This window comes from Dicentrarchus labrax, unplaced genomic scaffold (assembly GCF_905237075.1).
Source record: "Dicentrarchus labrax unplaced genomic scaffold, dlabrax2021, whole genome shotgun sequence".
NCBI lineage: Eukaryota > Metazoa > Chordata > Actinopteri > Moronidae > Dicentrarchus > Dicentrarchus labrax.
In genome coordinates this window covers 1,971,953-1,999,279 of record NW_026136717.1, presented here as the reverse complement: position 1 = coordinate 1,999,279, position 27,327 = coordinate 1,971,953, and the positions used below count along the sequence as shown (strand labels likewise).

At 40.8% G+C, this 27,327-nt stretch overlaps 1 protein-coding gene across 3 annotated transcripts in view; it reads left to right on the top strand.

Annotated features, from left to right (window-relative positions):
• eml3 (EMAP like 3) overlaps positions 1-27,327 on the top strand; it is a 59,602-nt gene that overhangs the window by 5,197 nt on the left and 27,078 nt on the right. For 2 of the 3 annotated variants that reach the window (XM_051428532.1, XM_051428533.1), the window contains 3 exons: positions 22,650-22,826; positions 25,033-25,147; positions 25,335-25,841. In XM_051428532.1, coding sequence (XP_051284492.1) covers positions 22,650-22,826; positions 25,033-25,147; positions 25,335-25,841 — 799 coding nt within the window. The remainder of the gene's footprint in view (positions 1-22,649; positions 22,827-25,032; positions 25,148-25,334; positions 25,842-27,327) is intronic. The other variant, XM_051428534.1, reaches the window with a different exon arrangement.

Sequence of the window (27,327 nt, the reverse complement as noted above, 5' to 3'; positions counted from 1 at the left end):
TTTTTAGATGCTTTTATCCTCTAAGACAGTGGTGCATTTAGCAGGCATACCAAATAGGCAGACTTTGACTTTGAATATCAATCTACAGAAGAATTTAAATTAAGAAGCTCAACAATAATGAGAATTTTTAGTACTTTAGTACTAAAAGTATTTTACACAAGAAAATCATGAAAAGAAACAGTTTTGTCATATGAAAATACCATAGGAATGCTATGACATTGGTTTTCTGTGCAATTTACAGTCTGTATTATAAAAAAAGACTATTCCTTTAAAATGTTGTACAAATAAAGATTTTACCATGAGATATCACGTTTTTTACTGTGACAGAAACTTTAACCTATTTAGAGTTTACGGCCTTTTACTGTCAAGTTTTTCACTGTAAAATCAGATATTATATATACAGGTATATAAAAGATTGCTAGGGCTTTACGTTTCACAGAAATCGAAGTCTGCCAGATAAACCAGGTTGGAGGGCCCCAGGGAAGAATGTTTTTGTGGTCCATTTGCGTGATGCAATCCGCTAGAGAGAAGACAGTTACAGAATGGAGGTTCTTCCCTCACAAACTAACTTTGACTGGCACTTTAACCGACAGCCAGGTTTAATTTTAGCTCATCATCAAGTTACTCACAGAATTAATGTTGATTAGCGACAGCTGATAGGAGCTGCGGCTGGGGATGTTTGTCATTTTAACCTGAGAAAGTGACGGTCAGCACCGGCTAAAATGAGAAGCTACGACCGCTCTTTGCTAATGATAAATAATGTCTAAGCTTAGTGAATCTATGTATTTTCAGTGTCAGAGTCAATCCTGGTGCAACCAAATCATTTTTCACATTCACACACTCCAATTGTCATTCTCATATGCAGTGGAATGTTTGTACTGTAAAGCTGTTCTAAAGGAGAGCAGTGTGCAACAGTTCAGTAAAGAAAGGATGCCCAGGTTATGCCCAGTTCCACCCTGATACCGTTACCTAGCATCAGCTCAGGACATCTCTTCTCCAGGTACTCAAAATTAACATTTTTCCTCAGTGTCCTTACAGCTGTCCCAAATTGGAAGGAAGGAAATTGTATTATTCTACATAATGAATAGAGTTGAATAACTTTGTCTGAGTAACTTGCATCACTTCATTGACTCACTCTGGTTCACCATGGAAGTCTTGCTATTTGCTCTGCTCTTATATCTGAATACAATAAAATTCAAATCACCCTAGGTGTTTCGCCACGGTCAGTTTTTATTATTCTTTTAGTAATTGGTTGAGTTACTGATTGATCAGTAAATGCGTCACTGCAAACTGCAGTGCAAATGCAAACCTGTTACAGACTATTGAAATGTACATACACACTTCAAACATTATGATTATTCAGCCAAATAATTAGCGCTGGGCAGTACAACCACAAATTTGTATCACAGTATTTTTTTATAGACTTTTTCACGGTATATCACAATGTTTTTATTGCATGAATATGGTATAGGTTTATAGTGGCTCATTCAACTAGAAATTAAAGCTAATATGGTTCATCCAGTATATCACCCAGCACTACAAACCCACTCACCTTAGGGGTATCAGATATTTGAAGTAAAAGAGTTTTTTAAATGTCTACAAAGGGAGGGAGAAGATCAAACACACTATTTACATTTTTACAAGCTCAAACAAACTATGTACATATAAGCTAAAGGGACACACTAATCCAGAGATCCAGGGAGAAGGAGTGATAGAGGTCAAATGTGCCCCACACCTTCTGACTGCCTGTGCATGACCCAAGAGGAGAGGGAGAGACCCCAGCGCTATTAGCAGAAAAGCCTGGGATTACTCTGAGCAGCTTGCATGGGAATGAATTACAATATAACATATGTGAATATATTTCTCACCTTTTCACTGATGGTCTGAATAGGTCTATACATTTTAGAAATAAAGTCATTAAAGCTGCATTAGGTAACCTTTATAAATATAACATTTTGTCATATTTGCTGAAACTTTCACTATATCCTGACAGTAGTATAAAAAACATCTGGTTACTTTGACGTCTCCCAGTGCGCCGAATGCAGTTTGCAAGAATTCACCAGACCAATCAGAGGTAAGAAAGATGACCCCAGGTCGTCAAATACCAACGCTTTGGGAATAAGACTTAACAGTCAGCTTTCTTCAAGCCTCTAAGCCAAAAGTTGGTATTTGAAGACCTGGGAATGAAACTTGCTTATCTTTATCAGCTCTGATTGGTTGGTTGTTTTCGTTCAGTTAAAGCTTCAGCAAATATGACAAAATGTTTATAAAAGTTACTTACTGCAGCTTTAAGAGGGTCTGAGAAGTGTGCGTGAAAACAGCAGGTGTTGTATAATGCCCACGCTGGTGCCGTCACACATCACTTCACACCACAGTCCTATTTCCAGCGTTGCTGCTCTTAAAAATTATTGCTCTGCTTCCTGCTGCTATAACTTTGTACCAGCATTGGTCAGTAATAGCAAAGGGTTATTTGTCATCAGTGCAGATGTGATGCTTCCTATCCGTGCTGGGAACGGCAATTGACATGTGTCATATGATCGTTATAGTTGGAACATAGATTAGCCTAGCACATAGCATATCTAAAGACAGGAAAGCTGACCGAGGTTCTGACGGAGGCTTGCTCAACTGTTATTGGACCACAGAGCAAAAAGGGGTGGGACTTCTCTTCTGTTCCAGATGCTGTATCTTTGTGTCTCAGATTTTGTTTTTTATTGTCCTCAGGACAGCTGGACATCCTTTATTCTCCAGTGCTTGATTTGGAGTCAGGTAGCGTGCAGTCAAAGCTTTGTCACTGTAAACAGCTGGCTGCTGCTGGAAGCAAGGCTGATGAGAACTGAACTGTGGGCTGGAAAACACTAAACAGTGAGCTAAAATAGGATGAAAGGCTCTAGCTGCAGAGTTGATGATAATTCTCAGTGGGTTCATATCTGTGAGTAACACCTTCACATTACGCAGAGTCATTTTATCCATCATTAATGTAAAAAATATAAATGAGTGCAGCTTAAAGTGATTTGCAGTGGAGGTCTTTGCAGCCCACTTAATTTAATGCTGAATGTTTACTGATGCCCCACGCAGTGAATGACAGCTGTGCTGTTGCTCAGCCATGCAAATGGTGTACTTCCACTCTCGTGCAGCGGGAGAAAAGAAAGTGTTTCTCAGAGATGATGCTGCTCTCTGTTTCACTTCTCATATGGTACCTCAGATACTGGTGCAGGGGCGTACAGGATGTTGAGTGGTGGCGAGGCATCAAAATCAAAGAGGAGAACTCAAAGTGTGAGCGGTGTGCTTTGGGACAAACGGCGTCTGTAGGTGGTTGAGGTCATTATGCAGAGAGAGTGAGTGAGTGGGTGGGCTCTGAGAATATGTTGCATGAGATACATTTGCTTTTTGAGGCTGATACTGATATTTCAGCACACATTACAAGCAAATAAAAGTAGCTTCCATTTTTTGGACTTATAAAACATTTGGAAAAGAGGCAGATTACAGATTTACTGTAAGGCGGGAACACATGCTAGGCTAATTATATCTGCTGCTTCCACTTTACTTCTGATCAAGCTAGATGAAAAGGGAAGTTTTTGTAAACGCATACATCAACCAGTTGGACGAGAAAGACTGCGGCTGTGCACAGAGACTCAACAAAAGACTCTGATCAGTCCAAGAGTGTGTGGTTGTGTAGCTGTCAGGCAGCCAACCTCCCACAAGACCTGGAATGACCCAGAGCATTTCAGGAAATCAAACAGAGGATTTATATTCCTGTCTTTGAAATCAAATTCAAAGACAGGAATCAAATTCTCATTTTAGGGTCATTGGATACTTGTGGCATTCCATCTGAGTAACATTCTCAGGCCTCACACTCACTTGTCGGACTTGTGATTCACTAGCAAAGTATGTTTTCTGGTGAATTGATGGGATTCATTTTCCTTCATTACTGGAACCATAAATTAATAATTTGTCACAAAGATATCAGAATTCAAAGAGTTTCCTTAAACTTAACCTGGTCTAGTTCACTGCTGCCATGGTCTATAGTTAATAGTAGTAGTAGCAGTATAGAAGTAATAATAGTTTAATCTTTCACTTGTATACGTGGATAGTTGATAGAATTAAGTAATAATGTGTACCATGTGTCAGATGCCATTGCTGTTATTACACGGTTTGGCCACTATGTCAGATTGGCTTCAAATCCTAGTGCTAAATCCTGATTGGTGCACAGAGATCACCTTTTTCCCACTGAGTCTTGAGAGAAAAACGGTATAAAACAGTTAACAACTTAACTCATTTAAGACGTCATCGCTTAAAGTGGCCCACTACGGTAATAGTAAAAAAGAAACGATACAATTCATTATTTTTACTTTCAAATCCATCACAATTCATCTTTGGATAAAAGTTTTGTAGTTTAGCTAACTCACAATATTAACAGTATTTAGCTAAAGTGATAATGCCTAAAAATGAGAAGCCTGCTAACAGCATTGATAAAACACCTGGGTGCAGGGGGTCACAGTTAACACACTGTGGATCAAGCCCTGCATTGTGTATGTAATAGGAAGAAGTTTGTTGTAATAAATTAATTAAACACAAATTCATTTTGAAATATGCCCCATGTAAGGACAATATATACAAAAATACTGATAAAGGCCTTAACTAGATTCTAACTGAGGGTTGTACAACTTCATTCATCTGCTAATAACTACTGTTGGTAGCAAAATATTTTTGTTTTGAAGGTAATAACAAAAAAGAGACCCAAGAAGATGACATAAGAGTCCCTTTTTGATTTGTACGCATGCCTCATTTCCTGTCAGTTCTTCTGCATGCTTGTACTTTTTGGGCAGGAATGTTGGAAGCCACTGCCCTCAGTGGAAGCTGGTAGAGAAGCATTCAGAGGACTTGAAAATGTTGAATTGCTACCCGAAAATGCCAAAAAGTGTGACATAATGTGCATTCACTGTGTTCACAAAGTAGTTTTGTGATCTGATGAAGTCTGAATATTAAACAGAATTCCAGTGACTTGCTGTGAATTCGATGTGGAGCAGATTCCTGCTACTCCTGAGCTATGAGTCACCCGCAGTCTTGGCTTGTAAGTGAAAAAATGAAAACAAGAAAAGCAGACGTAGAGCGGGAAAGCAATCATGCATGCAGATGTGTGTGTGTGTGTGTGTGTGTGTGTGTGTGTGTGTGTGTGTGTGTGTGTGTGTGTGTGTGTGTGTGTGTGTGTGTGTGTAAGAATGTGTGTAGATACTGGTATACTCTACTGAAGCTAATGGGAACTGCTATGTTGTTTGTGTTTCGACCTTTACAACAGTTTGCAAGTACACTGTATAAGACCAGTATTGTCCTCTAATAAACTCTGATATCAGCCCATCACTGATTCTGGTTTGAGCTATATTGATCAGTACTAAACTCATTGCTTAAAGGAAGACCTTTATCTGAAGTGCATTCTAATTCAGCAACCAGCATGTGTTTGTGACTATATATTATATTTGACAACTTTCCTTTGCTATGGTTTAATAGTCCAACCATTGTGTTCCAGTTTTGGGATGGTTTATGGTGATAAATAATGTTAACACTGTACTGTAGTTGGAGGGCATCACAGTCAACTGATAAACTTGTGAATGTATTGTGAAGCGTGTTCAGTCAGGTCGAGATCGGTTGACTGTGGAGGCTGTCTCATACCCACCGAACCATTTGGTGACCTCGAACTCCCCAGAGGATGCCAACATATCTTAAGCACACCCTGGTGGCTGGCTGCAGCATAGGTCAGAAATCAAAGAACAAGTATTTTCAAGTGTTCATTTTTTTGATTAGTTTGGTTTTAATTAGTTATTTGAAGCTGTAGAAAGGGGTTTCACGGCATGAGCTGAGCCCTGCTCGCCATTATGTCAGTGAAGTGTATGGGTGGTACCTCGATACCGTGGCTCCAAATGATGTCACCAGCACAAAATGGAAGCACCCATATATGGGCTATTTTTGGCTTCATGTCCAGTGGGAGGAAGATGCTTTGTCATCTTTATATACAGTCTATAGTTACTCCACTAATTTAAGCTGGATTTAGGCCGCTCATGTATATATAGATCTACATGGAAATCAAAAACTGCATCTATATGGCACCAGAGAGTGAAATCTTGAACCCTGAAGGAGGCAGTGTGAACCATAATGTAAGCTTGAAAACAGAAGTAGAACAAACGTGCATAAGGATGAAAATCTGTTAATACACATTTATACAAATTACAGACATCTTAATAAATTCTGTAGGAAATCACATAAAAAAATAAAACACATTTTATTGTTTTTAAGCAGAGATAATACAAAACACAAAAACAAGACCCCCCACCCTGACCCATTAGACAGCACATGATATACAGAGTTAGACAAAAAAAACGGTGGAAATAGTCATAATGATCAAGACAATAATAATAATAATGACATATGATGAATAGTAATAAAAAAAATAATAATAATAATAATTTAAAAAAATACAGTTCTAGTTTTTTCCAGTCCGCAGTATGTAGTCATGGGTTGAGTGCAACCAGTCATCGGCAGCCTATCCGTGTCCCTCAATTTGAGGGTTGCAAGGGGAGGTCTTATTCCATTCAGAAAACTGTCTGCCCATCAATAGCAGATTTTTCAGATCTGCAGGTATACAATCTAGGAAGGGCGTCAACATTTTTAAAAATAACTCATCCTTTCCCTTTACAACAGCTTGTAACCTTTCATGAGGGAGGATATTAAAGACCTCCCTGTATCCAAGGGTGACACTAGGTGGAAGAGTTTTGATCCAGTTTTGCAGTATACATTTTCGAGGGGTTTTTCAAAGAGCTTATAATGTGATGCAGTGAGATGCAAGTCCCTAGAGGGAAGCGCTGGGAGGAAAACCCCAGGGTCTTTCTTAATTTGATTTTAAATATCCCACTGACTACCTTTGAAATAAGCGTCCAAAATCTGGAACTGTAGGAAATCTTGGTTTCATTAGTTAAAATTCAGCTTGTGCCTCCAACTTAAAATGCTCTCAGCACACTAGTTTCCCTCCTATGAGAACATTTACTTCCTGTTCAAAGACAGCACAGTTTAAACATGAATTATTTTAGGTTGGGTTAACTGGTGGCATACATATTCTTTAGGTGGGATTAGATTTAAAGCTGCACACAGCAACACAGTCTGAAAGACGTCAGTAAGCAGAAAGAGTCATATTTATAGTCTACTGTCACTCCCTGTGACAGAAGAAGATGAGAAGATGAGGCATCTAGATTGTGAATTCTGTTTTAATTTGGACATTGGAGTGTCGGCCCTTCAAAAATCCATATTTAAGCTACACATTACCACTGCCACTACCAGTAAAACCAGACAATAAAACACTCCATTCATACAGTCCATGTATAAAACCAAACTACTAAGTACAGGATCCCACTGCCAAAAACAGATCCTGTGAAGAAGCTCTTTACAGCAGGAGTGGGTGTGGTGCCGCCTAACTGCCAGTCACAGCCTCGCCATAAATACAACACAGACTCTTTTAGTTTTTCCCAAGATAGACAGCGCAGGAACAGAACGTCTCTGATCTGCTGTGTGTTGACTAGGATATCAAAGTGCTCACTTGTATTCTTTAAGGCCCATATTATTGGCAGTTTAGTGTTTATATGTGTGAGCAAGAGTTGCAGAAGGACCCAGGCTGGTTTGGGGACGGTTAATGGGTTTTTTCCCTGAGGGCAAATTCAACAAATAAACAGTGCCTTTGGAGGAAAACTGCAACTTCCTGTTTCATGTACCTTCCTGTAGAGAATTGACCAGATGTAGACAGTGTGATGACGCGTCCAGATATTTCCAGCTGCCACAACTGAGTGTGATGGTTGAAAAGGTTCCAGTTATGTTACATGTCAACAATGAATTGCACTTTTAACCGAGTCAGAGACGACTGGGGGAGCCACGCAGCGAGCTACAGCCAGTGAGAGCATACACAGGGAGCCTCTCCCTCCAGCACCAGAGAAGAAGCAGAGAACCGTCAGTTAGTTTGGGAACAGCCGTAAAAAACTCCTCGGATACAGACACACACATAATGGATGGTGAATTAACAGCATTGTGAGTCTGTGTTCAATTCGCTGTGTATCTGATACACCAACCAGCATTTTTTGTAGTGAGAAATCTGAAGTATTTAAACTGTCTGCCTCTTATTCCCACGGTCTTCTCCCACTGAAGGAGCGCAGCTACAACGGAAGCTGACAAGATACTGATGCCAAGAACACTGTCAACAAATAACGGCCTTTTGCTCATGGTTCTAGAGTAACGTGTTTTATCAGACACGTTATGAATTGTTAAAGTGGCATATTTTAAAGGGAGTTTGGTTCAGGGAGCTTTTTAGATGAATTCAGACTGCTAATATGTATAATATTTATTGTTTTGTCACCACTACCTAAACAGGAGAAAACTGTTGAAAGTATGATAATGTTGTCTGACGTTTACTACTGTTAGTTATCAGTTTGATAGATAGTTTAATAATCTGTATATTGATTACTTACACTGGCTGATCAGGATATTTATAAGCTTATTTGATTCCGTTTCTAACGGCAGTATGCTGTAAATGCTCTTTGTCCGTATTTTTAAACTACTTTCCTAATTGAACATGCTTGTTGTTAATGGTGTATTAATGACTCTTGATAAAAGTAGTAGGAGACCAGACAGACTGGTTGTGAAAGATCTTGTATTGTGTGACCCCATGATCAGTCATGTAGTGTGAAAACCACACCAACTTCAGGACTGCTGATTACAAGACCTAAAATCTTGTAGTGTGTCCAAGGCTTTAGGTGCAAGTCCTTCAAATCTGGAAGAGCCTGGGCTTCTTGATAGACCCTGAAATGGATTTACAGCTGGCAAATTCCACATCTGTCATAACTAGACAAAAACAAGACAAGACCCTGGCAATGAGCCCACCCACAACACTGCTTTCTAGTATCCTCCTCCAGTTCATGCCCGCATTGTTTTGTTCAATTTTGCGCACCCCTGAGTAACTGTTATTTATCCTCTTGGCCAGTCTCCAGCATGCAGTATTTCCTATCTTTTATCAGGGTGTGTGTGTGTGTGTGTTGCAGAGAGAAGGTAAATGGTCTTTAGCTTGGTGTTTATTACAAAATGTCAACAATCCACAATGCTGGAGCCAGCTGCTGAGAGTTAAGCCTCAGTGCTCGGATCCTGTCCAGGATACAGAGCTGTTATGACATGTGTGCATGTATTTTGAAGCTGTTGAGAACTTGGCAGCTGAAGAGAAGATGGTCAGACAAATAGACAGGTCCACAAATGTATTTGTGTGTGCAGCTTGTTTCCAGGAGTTTGATGAAAAGGTTTATTTCAATCTTATGTCTGTGTGTTCATGGTCCGGTGTGTAACATTTAGGAGGACCTACTGTCAGAATATAATAGAAGCGTAATATAAAAGAATATAATATCCATAGGTATGTTTTCATTTGTGTATAATTGCCTGGAAATAAGAATCATTGTGTTTTCGTTGCCTTAGAATGAGCTGTTTTTATCTACAGGAGCCCAGAATGGACAAACCAAACACTGGCTCTACACTGGTTGTGGGCGGCTGTGGCTCAGAGGCAGAGCGGATTGTCCATTAATCGAAAGGTTGTTGGTTTGATCCCTGGCTCCTGGTGCCACATGGCGAAGTATCCTTGAGCAAGATACTGAACCCCAAATTGCTCCCGATGTGTGAATGTGTATGAATGTTTGTTTCTGTTTGATGGGCTTTGCCATCACTGAGTGAATGTGTGTGAAAGGGTGAATGTGGCACGTAGGTTAAAAGCACTTTGAGTGGTCGGAAGACTAGAAAGGCGCTATACAATTTACCATTAAGTTTCGCATCCACCATAATTGCTCCTATATCAGGGCTCCAGAATAATGTTTCTAGGTCGCACTGGTGCACCTGACGCTGCCAGGGTGAAAACATAAATTTATTTCGCAAGCGCATCACCTCTCTGTGTTCTCCTGTGACCGAACTCACACACTCATGGTAGGATCATATCGTGTTCTAAACCAATAAGAGACAGAGCTCGGGCAGGTCTTTGCCTCTGATTGGCTGTGGTCCTGTTCACCGTGCTAAGTTGGGTGTGTTTAAAAATTGCGCGACCTGAGCGCCAGAATAGCTGACTAACTGAAACGGTAAAATAAAATGAAGAGAGGCAGAAATATTGAAAGTTTTTTCATTAAGAAAACCAAGCCTACATCCAGCCCTACTACTATAATCCCATCCATCCCCACTACTGAGAGTCCATCCCGTCAAGACACGGAGCCCTCGGTCCCTGGTGAGATACCAAGCCCCGGTCCTTCAGCGACAGCATCAGACTCGGAACCAGAGGAGGAGACAACCGAGTCTGGGATAGAGCCCGGCTCCGAGACCCAAATTAAAAAGGTCAAAATATATTCCTTCAGACAGGACTGGCTGAAACAACTTCCCTGGCTGAGGTACAACAAAGGACGTAAGGCAATGCACTGCATGCACTGTCAGGAGTGCGGTCAGAATATGGCCGGAAACTGTGCATTCGTGAGCGGGTCAACAACGTTTCGTATTGAAACTTTAAAAAAACATAACATGTCTAAAAAGTATTTTGAAATGTTTTATTTTACTTGAAATGTTTGAGTTTGAAATGTTCAATTTCAGTTCAGTGAAGCAATTTAAGCACAAGCACTTTTATTTGGAAATGTTTTATTTTGCTTATTGTTTTAGTTTGAAATGTTCAATTTCAGCTCAGTGAAGCACTTTAAACACTTTATTTTTCTTTTTATATATAATTGTGCTTCAAATAAAGACAAGCATTTCTCTACACCTTATTCTTGTTTAAAAATCACTCACATTATATGAAAGTTATGGAGAGCGATAAAAAGGTGACCTTATGGCGTTAAAGGCGACGCAATAAAAAATTTGGGTGCACCTAAATTTTGTGCTGGTGCACGTAAAAAAAAAAAAAAAGTTAGGCGCACCAGTGCAACCAATGCAAAAAGTTAGTCTGGAGCCCTGTATATGCTTGGTAGATTCAAAGGGCATAGCATAAAGTCTCAAAGCCAAGAGAAACAGCTGGCTCAATCCAAAATTCAAAAATACACCTACCTTCCTATAGAGCTCTGATTGGTTGTTTTTGTTCAGGCCCGGTGCATTCTTACAAATGCCTTTAGGAGCACTAGGAGGAGCCAGAGGAACCTGATTGTTTCACAGATTTCTACCGTCAGGATATAGTGAAAGCAACATGACAAAAAGTTGTTTCTATGAATGTTCCCTACTACATCTTTAAATATGTGAAATCTCCTGTTTCTAAATCAGCTCCGCCCACTTCTTTTTTTGGGGGGGTTTTATTGCCTTTACTTGATAGTGACAGCTGAAGATAGACAGGAAAGGGGGTCAGAGAGAGGGGATGACACGCAGCAAAGGGCCACAGGTCAGATTCGAACCCTGGGCCGCTGCAGCAAGGACTCAGCCTCGGTATATGGAACGCCAGCTCTACCCACTGAGCTAACCGGGCACACCAGCTCCGCCCACTTCTAAATAGTCAGAACAACAAAAAGAGAATAAATCTAGAAATCTCTCATGTGAAATAACCATGAGAGATGGTTAGAGATATATGTGTGCTAACTTTGGCAGAAATCTGAGTGTTCATGTAGGACCCCTTTACTTCTGAATGAGGGCTTTTGAACTGGGTATATCAAGTATTTTGAATTCTCTATGGCTGCAATCCCGCATGAGCTACAGCTTAAACAGTTAGTGTCCATCCATCATTGTCTTTGTGTTGAACTTGAATGGGGTCCATCTGGCTTTCAAAAGGGAAACTTGTTTATTTGCTAATGATGTTGGGACTTTGATGCTTCTCATTGACTGATGGAGGCTCTTTTTGCCCTCAGAAGAAGGCCCAGGAGGCCCGCAGTGGGAATGAGCTTTTAGCATGTGTTTCTGCTTTACTCAGCCCTTTCTGTCCACGTTTCAGCAACAGCCTCACAAAGGGAGGGTTGGAATGTTTTAATTGTTTATCATCGGGTAGTGTTTAGTGCGGAGGGTTTAGGATGGCTGTTAAAGCTCTAGACACTTTCTGTTAATGTCGGCACAGGCAGGAAGTTCCCAGTGTTAAGAACTCAATGATACTGTTCAAAATAGCTTACAGTTGGCGCGCATAATAAATCTTGAAATGTCCTCAAAAATGTACAATCAACCCACTACAGCAGTATGAACCAAAAGTAAACAGATTTTACTGTGATTTGCAAAATAAATTGCATTAAACATCATGATGACAATTTGTAAAAAGTCTGAAATGATACTTTGCCACGTCTATCTGCAAGACAACACGCAAGAAACTTTTAAAATGCCTGTTTTCTGAATGGAGTTTGTATTGATTGGAGTTATTTTAACTTATTTCATTGTTAGGTTCAACTAAGAGCTGGGATCAAGTAACAGACAAATATTTTCAGCACTTCCTCACGTACTATTCTCCAAGCAATCTCCTTTTTTGTCCGGTCTTTGTATAAATATGCCCACAGCTACAATAACAACAGTGCAACTGCAAACAGGTTGAGGACTCAAAGTGAAGATAAATCTACTTTTTAATCCCAGAAGTTTTAAAAATAAACTCTGAGCTCTCCACCCACCCGTAAATGGACTCCAGGAGCCTCATGTATTAAAGACTTTACTGAAAGAAGGTGTACTCACAAAACTTGAAAAGTATGTACACAAAAAAAATGTGTATATATAGTATAAAACCAGGTGTGCACCCTGTCCTGCGCACCTTTCCTTTATACATCCTAATGAACGTGAAATTGTCCGCATGTGAACAAGCCACTGACCCCGCCTTTCCTCCTTCCATAAATGATTATGTAAATGACTATAAATATGCACCTGCTGTCATCTTCTGTCCTAATCACGATGGCCACAACTTCTGCAAAATAAGCAAAAAAAGAAAAATGTGTGAGATCGAGGTGCTGATCACTGAAGTGGAGACTTTGGTGGTTTATCCTATGGAATAAGCAACAAGTGTAAATCCATGGAGTGGCAGAGACTAACAGTCAATGCAGCTGGTTCAGAGGACTGTAAAATGGCCTTACAAAGAAGAATGGTCTAACATCAAAGTGGATGTCAAAAGATGAGTGACTGCACATCGGCAGAGTGCTGCTACAGGTGTGGGCTCAGGAAAGCTAGAACTGACCTGTGTGTTACTCCTTACTGCTGCACTCGGCTCTGGTGGGCCCGGGTCGAGTTCATCACAGTAACTGGAGTGAAAACTCTTCAAGTTACAGAACCAGACAAGAGTTTGCACATTCTCACATAACGTTCATTTTTATATATCCCACCATGTGTGTGAAAACCAGCGTACATGACCTTTTTTTCATGTACGCACCATTTATACATGAGGCCCCTGGTGTTTATTCCTCCACGCATACATATGTCTGCTTCTTTGGTTCTGCCGCCGGCTCTCTACCCAGAGCTCCCCTGGGCTAACAGCAGCTCTGTCCCTCCACTTCTTCGCCCTCATGTTGGACAGAGAGCAGAGTGGACACTACAGCGTCTCACAATTGCCTCTAGAGCTACAGTTGACGGTACAAGACAGTCCGGGCCACAGTTGTAGTAGTTGCTAGCTTGTTAGCATGCTCATTGCAGTAAATATCTCTGTAGATGTCTTTGACATTACGTCATAGCTGCTTACTCTTCATGTTCTGTTGATGTTTTGAATGTTTTAATATTCATAAACTGTAATTCTGGCCATATCGTACACACTGCTCCTTTAAATCTATAAAAACGTGGAACATGTAAAAATGTAAATGTACATATTGTGGTTTTACGTAAGGTTACATATTTTTCTTTGTAGTCTTGCCATGTCCATGAAGTTGACCCTTAATCCATACTGTATTTACCTGTTGTCTTAAATAATTGTAATGATGGTGAATGAAACAAAGTGGCTCACCTGGTCGTATTCCAGATAAACAGTACACTAAGATGTGTTTGTGAAACAATCTGAGGAGAGAAATAGTCAACACAGTAACAGAATCTAGCTTCATATCTGATCAGCTCGGCCTAGTTTCTGGTGCGTTGAGCTGGACGGACTCACTGAGAATGACCTGTCAATAATGTAGCCACGCCCTGAAGCATACCCTGCTTTATTGTCTGTTTTACTCTAAATGGGACCATCAGTTACAAAATAAACATCATGCTGTATGGAAGAAGACTAAAACTAGAGACTGAGACCATAAACTCATTAGGAAACTGTTTACTGAGCTCATAAATCAAGTCAGAAGTTGGCTAACTTCTCTGTAAGAGTCAATAGTATTGTTTTTTTTTTTCAACCCATGGAGCTGCCCCCTGCTAGCCATTTCATAGAATGCATTGGCTTCACTTCATGTACCACTCTGCATTTTGCTGCATATGCCGATGAAAAGGAAGTGTGTAAATGTGAAAGATTATTTGGTCGCATTGGTAATAGACTCTGACAGTGAAGTTGGAGAAATGCACCGATTTGCTAAGCTACACTAATTAAGCAAAGAGTAGTGTACCAAATATTCAGGTTGCAACTTTTTTCAGCTGGCACTGACCAATGTTTTCATTGTTCAAAATAACAAACATTGCCAGTGGTGGGTCATCCATCCATCCATCAGCAGTCACTAATACATGTTAATCCTGTGAGTAACTTAATGACAGGCTGCTGTTAAAGTGCTCTCTGCCAACTGGTGTCTGTTTATTTATCCAAAGATTGTTCTTGAGGGAAGAGGCTCCACTCTGTAACACTGCTGTACAATCATTAGTGTCTCTATAGTTCCAATAACTACAACAGACTTCAGGCTGCGTTCACACTGCAGGCACAAGGGGCCCAAATCAAATCAAATTTTATTTCTCATGTGACAGTGTGAACAGCACAAATTACACAGAATGTGATCTTTCCCATTCTGATTTGACCACTTTTAAATGTGGTCTAAAAAAAACCACAAAAAAAATCCTAGAGGAAACACTGCAGCTGTTATTCAGAATCAACATTTAGGTAAATATAAAAATTGGATCGAACTCACTATCAGCAGACACTCAACATTTTTGTTTGTTTGCACCTTTGAGTGCAGAGATCATGCGTGTGGTCTCACTGGAAATTCCCAATGAGTTGCTTGTGACACTAAATCAAACACTTCCTTTTTCCTGCACTGGCCACTGGCTAGAGGTTTCTGTGCAGGCTGTTATTCTAATAGAGCAGGGAGGAAGTGTGAACTGAAATGAAATGGATTTCTGCAGGTAATCAAGCTGCTTCTATTTTATCATGTTGTCACATCATGTCATTATCTTCACACTGTGATATCCATTCCCATACTTTGAACACTATTGCTTATGTCATTCATTAAATACACATTTATCTGTAAAACTGAAGAGGTACTGTAAGGAAATTACAAAGAAAAACCTTTTTTTTTGGCAGCTATTGGTTACAGGAAATTTTAATTCTGAATAACTGATATTGGAAATTCCACATTGGTCTAATAGATAATCAATACGTCACATCACAGTGAGATTGGGCGTCTTTCTGTTCTGTGTCATCTCAACCACAATGTATTGTTAAGTTATTTTCATGGCAGTGATTCTGTACCAAACCATAGTAGTGGCATGTAGGATTGTGTGACACTTTATCCACCGCACACACGCAAGCTGCTTTCTCCAGTAAGCTGATCTCATGTAAACAACAACCCTGGTTTTCTCAGCTAGATTTTTACAGTTGTGGACATTTGTTGCATATCAGCCCCCACCCTCTCCTGGCTGTCTCCATTTATTTAACAACAAGAAAATAAAGATGTACTGGAGTGTCACATTTTGTGATATTGGATCGATCAAAAATATCAAAATATCAATCTCAAAAACACTATTGATTTTTGTCTTTTAACCTCACACTGCTAGAGAGTCTGTTGCATTATGTTTTTTTTACGAAGCTGACTCTCATTAGTCTGTTTAAATAAGTTGTTGCATAGAGGAAGGAAGCAGCACACAAGCCATGGTTCCAAAATAAAATCAGTGTGTTGGGAATATGCAGTGTTATAGAAACCAGTGTGTTTGATTTCCACTGTAACCTGAGTTCTCAGAGTAACTTGGTTTCTTGTTTGCATGTAAACATACTGACTGTTCAGGGCCCGCATTACTTGAGAGACTTAACTTAAAAATGCTGTAGTTTTAATTTATTATTCATTCATACATACTTCATAGGCTTCTTAGGACAAGTTCAGTATTGTCTTCTCATTGTTCTGTTAGCTTAGCAAAGTTTAGATCTTAAAAATAATCTTAAAAAATAAAAATAATAATTTAATTTAGTTTTCTTCGTAGAAATAAACAAAATGCTGAGATATGGGCCTACTGTGTATATTGTTAGTGTAAGTTTTCTTGTACCCCTTAAAAAACGTAACATAAACATATCCTTGACAAAAATGCAAATGCATGTTTTTTTTAAGCAGTAGAAAATAAAATAAATCCTGGCCTCTGACTGGCTGTTCCTGCTCACAGTATACAGGTGACTAATCATGATCGCTTGAGAGTTGCTCTCAAACGTTACTCCCACACTTTGCTGTAAGTAGGAGTAAGCTGCTTGATAAATGTGTCTTATTCATACACAATAAACTTTTTACACCTAATGTGATTGTTAGAAGTTTGATAAATCTGTGTGATGAAAGGAAAATGAGATTTGGGACAGTGTGGCAGTGTAACATAGCCAGAGAAAGATCACATTAGACCTGTGATCCGCAGTGAGAACAGGTTTCATGGCTCTCTTAACATCTGCTGCGTTCCACTCTACTTATTATTCTAAGGAGTAATCAGTGTGCAGGCTTTCCAAGCAGACCTGATTGTTTGAAGGAACGTTTCCTCTACTGCCGAGCTGAATTGGCTCCAGGCCTTTTGCAACAACGCTGATGATGAAACGCCTGTTCCAGTGAAACTGTTACACCAAAAGGAAAATGTCAAAAGGCCACAGTGAATCATAATCCTGATGAGCCAAAAACCTCCATGAGGCCTATGGCTGCTTTTACGTCACTCAGTTGGCAAAGGCACGGAGATCTGCTCCGGTGCTGACATTCGCTATACAGCGAGTGACTCAAGATATGCTTTTATCTCCATACAGTTCAAATCCACAGTATGGGCCAATACGGCTTCAGAACTGCGAACAGGCCTCTAACACTTTTGTTTAAAACTATGCAAAATAGCTGTATCAGTCTTTGTTGTCTCTTTGCTTTGCAGACTTGTTTGTAGAGGGTAAATAATTGATTCACTGTTGTTTGGTCCCATGGCAGTCTTTCCAGTATATCCATTATCTCTCTATCATAGCGCTGACAATGAGTGCTTATGTTGGTTAGCTGTCATGCAGGGCGTTCTTGTTTTGCGCAACGTACAGATTGTCTTTGTCAGTAACTATTTGACTGTTTTATTTCCATATTCCACAGTAAACCCAAAGTGCTGCCTTACAGCTGATTTCTGTTCTGGTGGAGGACTCTATATATGTATCAGATGTTTGACTTACTAGCACTTCCTGCTGCCATCTTTATGGCAGCCCCAGGTTGTGGCGTGTTGCTGCCTAACATCTTCGACCCAACGGCATTGTACATTCATAAAATATGAATAACTAGTACTAGTAGTTGTGTGCATCTCTCCCTTCTAAGAGGATCTGATATATACCTCGATACATGGCCTACTATACGATTCAGAGACGATTCATTTTAATATGGAAGATTTAGTCTAGTTGGCTAGCTAGCTGAGCAGGTGAAGCAAAACAAAATCTTTGGGGTTTTTTTGTGTTTTCAGTTGACATTCTAGGGTAGGGAATGTAGTAAATCACTAACTGCTGACAGGCTAAATCAAAATAACAGAGATTAATTCTTCCAGTTAAGCAGTAGCTATTGAATGGCTGCCAAGCGCAGACCAGGCTTTGTGTAGCTTCTTGGAAAAGGCCTCAGTAATGCTTGCTTTGCAACGATGAGTCATGTTTGGAGCATGAAGGAAACAGGAAGATTTGATCTTGGATATCAAGGGCTGACAAAGTGGCGGGAGGGTCAGGTGATCAGAGTATTCATTCCTGTGTAAAAAACCAAACTGTAATACACCTGCCATTCAGACCCAACATGTCGGAAATGGTTGGTGAGAGCTTGGAGACGTAAAATGCTGCAAACAGACGGCGAGCTGGCCTTCTTGCTGTTGGACCAGCCAGTAATATTAGCTGGCTTGTTGCTGCACTTGTGTTTGGCTGTGTGTCGACTCGCTCGTTTTTGATGATATGCACTCCTTTCCTTGTCAGCTTATTTCGGCTCACACTGCCTTATAAAACCTTTGAATCAGTCCAGTGACACATTATTCTCTCTCCAGATTGAACTTGTTTGGATTTTGCCTCATGGCTTTGTGTAGTAAAGAGTGACAACTTTTTTAAAATTTGTTACACAACTGTTTATGTCAGTTTTCATGTGAGTCTGAGGTTGTCTTCCAGGAGAGGCTGTCGGCTGTGTGTGCCGTGGTAGCTCACCTGGTAAAGCCCAAGGCTGAGTCCCTACTGCAGCAGCCTGGGTTCAATTTCAGCCTGCAGACCTTGGCTGTCTGTCGTCCCCTCTGTCTCTCCCCACTTCCTGTCTCTATTGTGCAGTCCTGTCCACAACAGGCATAAAAGCTTGAGTTTCACTGACAAATAAGTGTATGTTAACATAATTAACGGAACAGAAAATTAAAACAGGAGCAGAACATAAAGTAGGAAGGATTCTGACTAAAAATAGAAATAGAAGCCTGTTTCTAATAAAGGTCTGGTTCTCACTGCAGCTGGGCTAGGTAGCTGTGTAGTTGTCTAGACCTGCTTTATTTGAGTGTCCTGAGAGAAATTTCGTCATGAATTGGCCCTATACAAATATAATTGAATTGAATGGATAGATAGATAGATAGATAGATAGATAGATAGATAGATAGATAGATAGATAGATAGATGATAAGCTGCTGAATAACCCGCTTTACCTGGCAGTGTTGCAGCTTTTGTTCCCACTGGGGCCATTAGTAAAGATTTTATTAAAGTGAGAGTAAATTGCTAGAGAACATTGCATGTGAACTGCCAGAGAATGTATCCATGTGGAAGTGGAGCTGTAGACTACAATTACTGGCACCATATAATTCCAGGTTGTGGATCTCAACTGTTAGCCTTTGCTAAAATAAAGTTCACCGGGCTTTAATGGATTTGTGCAGAGAGGGTGGTGTCTGAGGACCTCTTACCTACTTATTACTGAGCAGGCAGACCATTTCCACAAAACTTCTCGGCCAATTAACGCCTGCAGTGCAAAAATAACACTCAAAACGGCTGAGCGAGAATCGAGCGGCTGAGTAATCATGAAAGCTACCAACACTAAGTTGTGCTGGAGCAGGAGAAATATCCTCCTGATGTTCGCTGTGCACAGCTTTGTTCGATCCTGTGACACAAAAACAGAAGGAGGCATTCCACACACTCACACACACACACTTTTTGGATCAGAATGTCCTTCATATGTACACACACACACACACACACACACACACCAGAACTGTAGCTCTACTCAACACACAATGGGCTCTTTGAGAGGCTTTGGACTCTCCTCTGTTTGAATACAATGCTCTTAACATCTGTAATCCCCTCTCCAGATGAACAGTGCGCCAAAAACACACACACTTTTGTCTTTCTATACTTGTGAGGGCCCTTTACTGACATAACGTATACCCTAGCCCCAATACCACATGTTTAAAACCATACAATCTCTATTGATGATACATTTGATAGTATCGAAAGTACCAAAGCTATAAAAAAAAAAACACATCTACAATCAGATTTTTGTGTGCCTAGGACTTTTTTTTCTTTTTGCTGTGGTAGCGAAATAACTATCAAAGTTTAAAATTCTGGTACCATGACAACCGTAACCCCTAACCCAAACCCTTAACTAAATGCCTAACCCTAATCTAATTTTAACCTTAACATTAAAACCAAGCCTTCAAACATTCCTTTGTGAATAGTGAGGACCAGCCAATATGTCCTCACAATGTAGAAGCTCATTACAATGGTTGAAATTGGTCCTCACAAAGTGAAAAATAGAAATACAAGTATCCCTCTTAGACACACACACACAAACCAAAACATTTTGCTGTAGTTAGCCATCTATTACAGACTTGTAAGCATGTATTCAGGCTCTGTTTCAGTTTCTTTTTCCACCCAGATGTCAGGTGAATTTTACACAATCCTTCAAATGTTAGGGGAAAATGCCATGTTATTATGTTTCCATTTGTTGACACAAATTATTTGGCTTCCTGAAAGTCCAAAAAAGACAGAGTGACGGAAAAAGTATTACAGGCCACTAAGGTTAGCGTGTATTGGAAAGGTTGCTGGAGTCTTTTTGTGTCAACTAAGACTGGATGATTTCATACTGCCATCCAAAGAGAAAAACAAAGACGTGTTAATGTACTTATGTTGTGACGTGTTTAGTGAGCTACGATCTACCAGCCAGACTGAATCTGTGTTTTCTTTCCTCCGCAGCTGTCCCTCAGTAGATTTACCGTGAACAGAATTCAAAGTCAAGTTACAGCACATTTCCAATTTATAACAACGACATACATTAGAAGTCATTCCCAACTTAGACCTGACATCCTCAGTGCTTTAGGCTGTGGTGTATTAAGGACAGTTGCAGAATGCTGCAAGATTTATTTCTATTTCTTTAATTTTTTTAAAATCCTGCCAATGTTAAAAAAATAAATTTCACCAAACCTCTTTGAAAACTTTTTGTCCTAGAAACATAAAAAAAAACAGCCTCCAAAACCTTTAACAGTCCACTTTAAAATGTATGAAGTAAATATATTTTGTCGAACTATGTAAAGAGAATAAAAAGAACAAACACGCAAAATGGTTAGAGTCAAAGCGGTCCATATGAGGCAAGAAAAGAGCCACAATGACATTCTAGACTGACACTGGCATGTTGACACCTACTTCATTGTTGTTGTGTCATTCAAAAACTCTTAGGCTTTAGTAATCAAACCACTAAATGATTTAATCACCCATATGTAGCCAACACCTGTTTACGAGGGGCAGAGCTCAAAAGTCTTGGCCAGAAATGTTTATAAGATAAGATAAGATATTCCTTTATTCATCCCCCTTAGGAGAAATTCAGGTTGACACAGCAGCAATAGGGCAAAATAGTGCAAAAACAGAACAAAGAATATCACAATAAAAATATTACTAATATTATTAATATGAGAAGATATTAAACTATAAATTAAAGTATATGCACTATGCATTGTTCAAGTAGGATATGGAGTGCAAAATATAAGTAGAAAATTAAACTAAACTAAAACTACTAAACTACTAAAGTGGAAATTAAATATAAATAGTGCAAAAGGCTTGTGCATTGTAGGTAGGAGTTTTAAACCAGTCTTTGTCTGTGGGGGTTGGAGGTACTGGGTGCTGTGGCGTTGTGGAGTCTGATGGCTGATGGTACAAACGAGCCTCCAAACCGCTTTGAGGCTCGGGGCTGGGTCAGTCTGTAGCTGAACGTGCTCCTGAGCTGCCTGAGCTCAGTGTAGAGAGGATGAGAGGGGTTGTCCATGATGGCTTTCAGCTTCCCTCTCATCCTCTTTTCAGTCACAGCCTCCACACTGTCCAGCTCCATCCCCACCACCGAGCTGGCCTTCCTCACCAGCTTGCTCTGTTTGTTGGCACCCCCAGTGCCGATGCCTCCTCCCCAACAAACCACCGCAAAGAAGAGGACACTGACCACTACAGACTGGTAGAACATCCGTAGTCCATATCTGTTTTGTCGAATACATTTTGAAACGTTTTTAGGTTACTTTTTTTAAGCATTAAACAGAAAAAATAAGCAATAATAATTTTTATGGCAGTGGTTTTGTTCATTTTTGCATTAATATTTGATGCTTCATATTTAGTGTTGAATATGTGTTGCTCTGAGGTTGTGAACACTGCACAGTGTTTCTATCCATTATCTCCCGTCATGCCAGCAAACGTTTTACGTATGAAACAGAAGTGACACTTCGCTGCGACACAAACAAATATATTTACTGTTTTAATGTTTCCAGATGTTTGATATCAGAACGTTGAGCTGAGAACTGACAAGTTGAACGTTGTCCAATTAAAACGGACCCACCGCGGTGACGTTTTTGGTGGAGCTGTTAGTTTAATTGTCGACTTGGAAGAAAGCCAACGTTTTGACAATAAACTACATCAACACAACAGTACGTGGAGTTAAACTGGACAGCCCCAATAACCTCTGAATAGTTCTACTTGTTGTTAAATTGCAATGTGAGCAGCAGCCAACGGGGGTGCATTATGTCGGCAGGATCATTTAAAAGGCAACCGGGACTACATTGTGCGTCTGCCCCATTTCTGATACCGTGGTGGCAGAAATTTAACAGCGGCGGGCCGCCGCTCCAAAATCGACATAGAGGAAACACTGACTGCAGTTTGGCCTTTACATGTCAGTTTTCTATATTGTGAATTGATGTGATCTGTGCTCGATGTCTCAGGTCTGTGTTTTAAAGTGATGAACAGGGAGTTCTTATAGCAAGGTGTGACTAATAATGATGAATAATAATAATGATCTTGGTTAGTTTGTTAGCCTCATTCAGGCCAGCCTCTGGCTTTTCTAAGCCATCTTTATGAACCTGACCTTCTGGTCTCTCTGTAGATGACGTGTCGGCAGACAGCAGCGCTGAGTTCCCAGACCGAACCTCTATGATGGAGGTGCGTCTGCAAGCGCAGGAGGATGAGATCACGCTGCTGAAATCCTCACTGGCTGACGCCCTGCGCAGGATCCGCCTCCACGATCAGCTCTTACCATTACTGAAACAGCAGCTGGTTGCAGGTGAGTGCTCTATCTATATCTACATGCTAGATCTGCTCTACAGCATTATGGTACATTGGATGGTACAACAGTGCGCTGTGTATCCACTGTGGCTATTTTTCTACTTCGTATAATTAGATATGCAAAGATAGTTGCATGTGCACTATATTAGAAGCTGTATGTTATGTTAAATGACCAGTGTGTAGGATTTAGTTTCATCTAGTGATGAAGTTGCAGATTGCAGCCACCTAAAACCCATCGTCTCAACCTATGTTGACCGCGAAACTCACAAAAACTGCAAAACGCCCTATCTAGATCCATTTGTTAGTTTGTCGGTCCTGAGCTACTGTAGAACTATGGTGGACTCCGCCAGAAGAGGACCCACTCCCTCTGTAGATAAAATCGGCTCATTCAAAGGTAACAAAAACACAAAAATTCTTATATTCCGGTTATTATACACTTGTGAAAACATACCTATGAATATTATATTCCATTTCTAACAATAGATCCTAAATGTTACACACTGCACCTGTAAACTCTTGATGTAATAAATGTTCATACATTTAGTTTTGACAGTGAGGTACTGTGGTTGTTGAGCTGAGCTGAAAATTAAAATGTTCTGGCACACCATAAAATCTTAATGTGCAGGTGACATGCAAAAATCAAATTGTGTGCACAAATTAGTCATTCATGCTCCTGATAAAAAAATCTGTAATTTATTCTTTTGCATTAGTGTAAAGGTACTGTAGCAGCAGTTCCAGGTTATTGTTGTTGCTAGTGTGAGTCAGTTTAGCCTAGGGGTGGGCGATATGGGCAAAAAATAATATCTCGTTATTTTTGGGGATTTTGGTGATAACGATAATCAGTCGATATCCTTTAAAATGTGATTGGAATTGTCTGAGTTAGGGCTTGTGTCCACCAAACGCGTTTTTTAGCGCTGAGAGCTCAAAAACTTTTCCGAGCGCCCAGCGGTGTTAAAAGTTGAACAGATTTCAACTTGAAGCGCTCTGAGCGCTGCACTACACACTTTTTGAAACTAAACCATTTCCATGCCAGAGAGGTAGACCCACGTCTCGGCACTAAATCATCTGAAGTACCGGTAGCTTCAGGGACTGGAGGTGTTTGCATTTTCTCTCTACCATCACAACGCGCTGCTAAACTGTTGCAAGGGGGATGCTAGCGAGAGGTCATGTGATCACGTAGGCCCACTAGTGGTGTGACTGAATCCTGCCATGCTGTAGAGAGCGTTAATGCACCGTGTATTAAGTGGGTGTGAGGAGTTTCTGCGTGCGTTTCAATATTTTTGGCGAAGTAATTTAAATACTCCATAATGGAAATTTGCACATCATCAAAACAACAATGACGATATTATCACAAACAATATATATCGCCCACCTCTAGTTTAGCCGTGTTTCCACCTACCACTCATAGTATGGTACTGTTAAAACCCTTACCTACACGTACCTAAACCCTAGATCTGTTTTGAGTTTCCACCACAGATACTAAATGTAGGCAGGGTTCTTACCAGGGCTAACTCCCTTCACATTTCCAGAAGTTGGGAAACAACAGAAAGACTTTTTTCAGCGTTTATTAACCGACACACTGTGGCCTACACTGCGTTTACAGTCACATTGACAACTTACCCTTTCTCTCTGCTCCACTCCTATTCACAATCACTTTTCTACTGCTAACGGTAAGGTGCTCATGTACACTGAATGAATGAAATGAAACAGTGTGTGTCCAGCACACACAAACATACAAACTCATTCACACAAACTCACACAAAGTAGTCCGGCTCATTTATTTCCAAAACAGTGTAGATAATAAAAAAAACTTTGGTGGTTAAGTAAGTAATATTTATATGACCCAATTTTGTTTAAAATATTGTTGTATTGCCATTTCCGGCCGTCCATCCCCCTCCCTTGGGGAGATGAGAGCAGGCTTTGGGCCTTCATTTGTTGTTTGACTGCGAACAACAAAGATGATATAAACTGATCATATAAAAATGTTCCACTGAGAATGGACTTTACAGTGAAGTAGAAGACATCTTGTGTCTAGCAGGAAAACTTTAGAAACAAACAAGATTTGCATAGTCAGAGATTCTGGAAGTTTTAATGAGGTAGAAGGAGTAGGGAACTGAGAGGGAGTCTAAAAATGATCTACTGTTTGAGTTTGCCAGTGCAGTATCACTCAGAAATAACTAATAATCAACTGTAATCCCACCCAGTGAACCCGGCTGCTGCACGAGTGCTGAACCAAGTGTGCTGCTCAGACAGTTGCACCGGCGCCAGAAAACTGTCCTCCAGCTCCGCTAGCGATGGGATCCGTCACCCTGCTACCAGGTACTGGACCTACACGCCAAGGGCTTCAAAGGACAGGAGGGGTGATAAGGGGCCAGCAATGTTGTGTTTCACTGGATGTATAGCCATATTGCTTGCTACATCAGACGCATGCTAGTCTGTTCAGAAGCCTGAATGTTCATATGATGTCTGTGTAATTTGCCTGTGTTGACCTTTGAACTATCTCTAGCCAACTGTCAGACAGTATCGTGACCAATACCAATGGCCACATAGGAAGTCCGGTTTCCATGAAGCCAAGACCCAGACCAGCAACACTGGACAGGTCAACCCAGACAGAGCCCACCCTTCCTGGGCAGGACACTGGGCAGGACAGGGCCCCTCCTAGGCGGGTCCAGAGCCTACAACTGGAGGACGCCCTCCCCCAAGGGGAGGCCAAGGTTGAGGGGACACGGGCCAAGCTCCACCGTGTCCCAGGCTTGGAAGAGGAGGATGAGGAGCAGGAAGAGGATGAAGAAGGAGGAGGGGAGCAGGAAAAGGAGCTGAGCTGGATGTCGTCAGTGGAGGAGCCCATTCAGCCCACCACCATCAGAGGCCTCCAGAGGGAGGACTTCCAGGACAGAAGCTGCTCTCCGGAGGAGCTGGGCTCTGGCACGACCTCCGTCAGAACCTCAGACCAGAACCTCAGCTCCCGTGCCGGACCCCTGTCCCCCATCCAGGAAGGAGAGAAGAAACCTCTGTGCGTCCCCTTCACCGCCGTCTCTATAATCACTTTCTTGTGACTGATTGCATGCCTTTTAATGGACGAATCAACATTTTTTTATTTTGACTTGTGTGACTGCAAACCCCAGCTGTGCTCTCCTTATTCGACAGTCAGCCTCAGGTGTCCGGTAGTGATTATTTTGTGTTAGAGCAGGAAACCAGAGGGGGGATGACATGTTCTGTCATCATGTTCACTGCAGCCTCCATGTGCATTCTCCTCCGTTATTTGAGCAGGGGGCGAGGGGAAACATAAAGCTGCAGCGGAACATAATGGTGGCAGTCGTCCACACTGAGTGACATATCCAAGATCAGCTTCACAGGGATTTGCGCCCAGTGGAAAATGTGATGTGAGGGCAATTGAACACAGCATAATGCACAAAAAGGGCTGCAGGGTTAGTGTTTCATTATGTATACACTACAGAGTGAACGAGAAAGGTCAGGGAGTTCGCAAGACTATACAGCTGTAACCTTTCAAGGACAGAAGAGATTTAGAAATGGTGTCCAAATAGTGTATGTCAGAGGTAATATCCATCAGAAGAACCTACAGAGTGGTCCTCTCTGTTACTGTAGCCACAGAGTATTAAAGCTGATGGTTCTGTAAGACGATGCAGATGTGCAGATTGACACACTGCCATTATCTGCTGTTCAACTGGGTTTTGCAGAAACACACAAGTTGCCTTAAATCCTAAGTGTTTTCAATGCAGTTCTACTCTAATCACTCCATTAACATTCTCTTCCTGAAACAAATCAAGGATCTCTTGCATGCTGTGATTCTCTACTGTCAGCTCAGATGATTGCCTTTCGAATGGTGATTAGAAAGCAGCCGGAGCACCAGTGCTTTTGTTTACTTGTGTATGTGCTTGTGCGTGCATGTGTTCTTTTGTACTACTTCCTTGTTGTGGCTTGTAAGAGATTCATTGGCAATGGGTAACACAAGCTCTAGTCCCTCAACTCAGCTCTGTCACGCCCCTCCATGGAAAACTGAGGTACTGGGAGAGCTGTGCCTGTGTACTCACCTTCTACATTCAACAATTTCTTTAAAGATTAGTGGTGCAGAAATTTGGGAGAAGGGGGTGGTCGCCAGCTGAGTTTCACTTCCTACATCTCAGGGCATTGACGTAGATAGACACTAAAGCTTTTTTTAGCCCTGTAGCACTTCCTCTGGTGATGCTTCCTCAGAGACAGTAAGAGCTTAATTATTGTTTACAACATGGTATGTGAATGTGTGTTCTTGTTCATCTGTCCTTCAGTTTCAGACCCTCAGAATGAGCACAGCTTTTAGAAATTAAGTTATTTTCACTATTTTCCTCTACAAATTGCTAATTTAAGATTAGGATTTGGAGTGAGGGGCAATAAAATAACTAATCTTAGTTAAAGTTCCAGCATATTGTGCCCCTCTTAAAGCTGCAGCAGGTAACTTTTATAAAAAACAACTTTTTGTCATATTTGCTGAAGCTTTCACT